Below are 4,713 nucleotides of genomic sequence, written 5' to 3' on the forward strand. Positions count from 1 at the left end.
CCAGGTCAGAAACAGGTAGGGCTGGAGGTCAAGCTGAGCATCCTTGAGCAGTCCAGGGATTGAAGGGATGCCAAAATTGCCCCCACAGGCTCATGAAACCCCACTAGGAGCAGAGAATGGGGTCTTTACTGACTATTCCTCTGTTTATTCAGCCAACAAAGCCTAGAGCAGTGACCAGCAGTACCACTGCTGCTTCTCAGTCAAGTGCCCAGTGCAGTAAGTTGCTTCTGTCTTCTTTCCAAATTACACCATTCAGAGTATACACCTTTGGGAAGAGGTATGACTTCTCCCTCCTCCTCCTCCTCCAGGGTCAGTGGGGAGGTGGGTGAAGAATCCACCTCCTCTCCCTCCACAGGGCCATTTCACTGAGGTTTCCCACAGCAGCATGGCATGCTGCACCCCAGATCTATCACGACAGATAGGTCCTGGCTCCTGGGGCCCAGGAAACAGGAAGGTCCCCACTGACATTGTAATGCCAAGGCAGAGAGGATCCTTCTTGGATTCAAATTCTGCCCCTGGGCATGTTGCAAGCCTCACTGGCTATAAAATTTAAGTAATCTCAGGGCAAGGCAGAGGTTTCAAGAATCTGTTTTGGCCTTATGGCCACTGTCACACGGCTGGGTATTGCAGCAAGACAAGGGTAGTAAGAGCATGTGAAATTTTTATGGGACTGACCCAACCAGCCTGAGCCTTGAAACCAGAACAGCCAGTTCCTTAAGGCAAACAAACTGCATTTTCTGAGGAGCCTCAGCTACTAAAGCTGTAGTGCAGACTCTGGTTAACCCCAGAAAGGTCTTTCCACAGAGACCTGCTGGCTACGGGGAAGGTTCTCCTGCACTAGCATGAAGAGATGATGCCATCCTGTGGCTGCTGGGAAATAATCACTACCACAATGGTTTTCCAGCAGCCTCCCTGGTGGAAGAGAGTCCGGAATTAGGAGGGACAAGTAAACCGATCTCAGAAACTGCAGACAAGGTATCTCGTTTGCCTTTACTTCTGAAACACAAAGCTTATACCGCTTAAGAGAACATTTCCTGCTCTCAGGTAAAATTCAGCTTTAGAAGGGGATCGTGTTTTGCCTCTGCACAGGAAAGAGCTGCTGGCAACAATCACGCCTGCTGCTTTCTAGAGCATACGCTTGCCTTTAGAGTGGCTGTGTGCGAGGCTAAGTCCTCCAGTGCCCTTCGGTCGCCTTCCTCACATCTACACTGTGCTCTTTACCTGATCAACATAGTGAAATCCACCTTCAAGGCAAGTGGCAACAGGGAGAAAACACTTCACCACAGTAAAGTACACTCATGGTTTTCCTGTCCTTCTCTCATGCTTTTAGCGCAGCACCTGCAAAACACTTCAAGTGCCATTTTCCTCTCCCTTCCTCTCCACCCTCCATCAGCCTCCTCCTTCCCCCAGCCCAGGGCTTGGACATCCTAACGCAGTTCAGATGAGTCTTTGCCTGCCCATCCACACAAGAGGCACAGCCCTGGAAGTACTATGAAGAATTCGGTACTCACCCTGGAGAGACGACTCTAGCTAGCTCTCCTCGGCCAGGCCCTAGCAATCACAGACCAGTTCAATGCTTTGCAGTATTAAGTCAGGAAGAGATCACAAAGTCCCCATCCCCCTTTTGGAGCAGACTCCAAAGACCTAATTTTCACAGCCCAGTCTGGGCCTGGGTATTGCTCCACCTCTGTAAAGAAGGTTTAGTTTAAGTGGGAAGAAAAATAATTCTGCCACCCCAAGTAAAGAATCAGAATATTTTGAAAGCTCCTTATTTTATTACTTCCTCCAAAGTCCAGGAAGGATTCTTTGAAATGTATTACTCAGCTTAGCACTGGGATAGAAAAGGCCATTAAGACACAGGACAATCACGTTCCAATCTGCTCAGACAAGGAAGCCTCTGAGCAAGCATAATTTGGTGAGTTCATACTTCTTGCCCGGCTGTAGCTGGTGGCCCAGAATGTTAACATCTGCTCAGGGAAAGAAAATAAAACTCACCTGTTGCTGTATCTTTCTAGCAGAAATTAGAACTATGAAAAATATGCTACTCTCTCTGGGAAACTTAGCAGCCGAAACCCAGCTGCAACACTATCATGTGGGAAATTATATCTCTAACTAGCCTGTTTGATTAACTCTAACCAAAACAGTAGCCACGTGGGGACTAACCCCTTTTATCCAGTTATAGTGCTTTAAGAGATGCATGCTGTCTGTGTAACAGAGACACTATCCAATCACCATGTAGCTAGTCGGGTGGACAAGAGTCTATAAATTGGGATGTAATGTAAACAATAAAGGGGTCTCACTACACACCACATTGGCGTATGAGCGATTCGTTCCTGCTCCAGCGAGAAGAGCCTGCCGTGGGTCGCGACACTCACCTTTATGGCTGCAAGGAAAAAAGGAGCCTAATGTGAAACCATGCACTGGGGCCCAAGAGAGAGCGTGCAGGATGGGTTTAACCCTGAGGTGCTCCTTTTGGAGGCAGAGGCATTACCACTTCAGCATCACCGGCTACCACACTGCAAATGAAAAAGCACAAACAGCAGATTGAGAGTCACATAAAGAATGTTGTTCATGGTCAGTAAGTGGCCTCTTAGGTTAGCAGTACACAGAGGCTGGTGTGGGATGGTGAGCAGAGGTTGGAGGAGTACAGCCTTTACACTGACCCAGGAGTGGGAACTGCCTGTCTTCTCAGGCTTATCTTTGGGCTGGAAGACAAGGAGAGACAAGCAAAACAGAGCAGGATTTCACCCTGGAGAGATGTGATACTGGAGGTTGAGGAACCCAGACCACACCTGGGTTAACAAGCCTTGCCAGCACTCTGATGTTTCCCCAAACCTATCTCTTTAACTGCAGGAGGAGTAGGGAATGTGCCCCAAATGGTGAGGAGACAGAAGAAGATGACCACAGACCAAAACAGGGAGAGGGGATAGTCTCAGAGAAGCTCTCTCTGATGTAAATTAGGGGGCTATCGTTTTTTAGTGGGTTCATATCTAATTTACTCTGCAGTGGACAGCATCAGAACAGGACAGAACTCAGGACAGTCAGCAGCCTTTTCAGAAAGAACAGTGCGTGTTAAAGCTTGTTTTATATAACGTTCGTAGAAGTTGCAAATATTGGATCAAGCAGGACGTTGTGATGCTTAGCCAACCAGGGGATCTACAAGTGGGATGCTCCCCACAAGCCCCCTCCCAGTCTCTGACAGCTCCACAGGCTGGAAGCAGGCTGGGCTGAAGACCCAGAGGTGTCTGGGTGCAACTTGGTCAGCGATTGTCTCCCACATATTGGAGAAAGGTGTCTGAATCCGACTTTGTTAAGAAATACTGAGTCATTCTCTTCGGGTACTGTCCTGCACAGAGTTCGAGTTAAACTCTGATCTTCTTCCTCTTCCCAGGCAGAGACCTCTTCTTCCTCCCCAGGATTGGCTCAGTACTGGAAGACTGAGGACGGATTTTCATCTCAGTAAAAGGGGTAGAGAATTCACAGCCTTTCCATGGCTCCCAGTTCACACCCTGGGAAAAGGCCAAGGAATTTTACTAAAGGACCCACACCAGGCGTTTGGAGTCCACTACAGCCCCCCTCTAATAAACAGAGCCACTAGTGTGGAACAGATTTTAACTGTAATTATAATCTGTCTTCCAGACACTCCTAACATGAATCAAATCTCCATCCAGTTTGGAACACAACAGGACTGAGCCACTTTCAAGCCCAAAATAAGACTGTACAGCGAGATGCACACCGAGGCATGCATTGAAAGCCAAGGTCTAGGCTAAATGAGACAGCAAGCCAGGATCCTAGCGTGGCTCCTGGGGAGCGTTCTTTTGTGCGTTCCCCTCAGAAACCAAGACAGCTCCACCTCAAAGTTCCTCTGCCCACAAGAAGCAGGGGACCATGAGGTCAAGCCCTCTGGATCCAGGGAGGACAGAGTACCAGCTGCAGGTTTCCCCATGGACCATTTTTCTTTCCAATGAAATGAGTTAGGACAGCCATGTGTTTTCTCAAGATTAGGGAGAAGCACTGACCTCTACACAGAGCTCTGCCACTCACCTCGCTGTGCTTGCTCTCCCCATATTTCCCATTGAGGTTGGCCAAGCAGCAGTCCTTGTACCACCATGCACCATGGTGTGTCAGAGCACAGTTGCCGAGAGCCACATCATTGTCTCTGTCCCACCTCGTGAACTTCCATCCATTGTGGTAGGTCATTGCATCCCCTAAGGGGACGGATGAAGGACAAGAACAGGAGTAAGAGACTACAGCTGCTCAGCCTGCAGGCTTATACACCCCTCAGGCAGAACACAGCAGCCTGTCAGGGGAAAAGCAAAGGCACAGAATAGGTGTGGACAGGTCCAGTGATTTCTAAAGAGCTGCTATTAGAGGGCATGTCCAAGAGCTGGATCCTCCCAGCTGAAGATCTGAACCTTATGGCAAGAGGTTATTAAAGTACAAGTGGAGGACCACGGACACAACGGCAATGGTAAGGATTTACCAGTGGCAGAAGCCTGCACCAGAATAGCTGCTGCTGTTGTGCAAACTCCCATCCTGAACAAAAGCCACTTTATTTGCACTTCTGAGCTGGGGATCCCCCAAAGTTGCTCTCCATCAGCACAGGTTACCTCCTGGAAATGCTTCCCAGTCTGCCTTTTCAGCTGATGTTTACTGGGTTACACAGCCCTGTCTTCCCCATGAAAAAGCAACTCTTCCTCATGTCTTCAGCAG

At 48.8% G+C, this 4,713-nt stretch overlaps 1 protein-coding gene across 1 annotated transcript in view; it reads right to left on the reverse strand.

Annotated features, from left to right (window-relative positions):
* Positions 1-3,362: 3,362 nt before the first annotated feature.
* Positions 3,363-4,713, reverse strand: part of TNN (tenascin N) — a 20,807-nt gene continuing 19,456 nt past the window's right edge. Inside the window, 2 exon segments of the mRNA XM_010137248.1 lie at positions 3,363-3,509; positions 4,045-4,208. Of these exon segments, the coding sequence (XP_010135550.1) occupies positions 3,363-3,509; positions 4,045-4,208 (311 nt within the window).

This window comes from Buceros rhinoceros, unplaced genomic scaffold (genome assembly GCF_000710305.1).
Source record: "Buceros rhinoceros silvestris isolate BGI_N320 unplaced genomic scaffold, ASM71030v1 scaffold22505, whole genome shotgun sequence".
NCBI lineage: Eukaryota > Metazoa > Chordata > Aves > Bucerotiformes > Bucerotidae > Buceros > Buceros rhinoceros.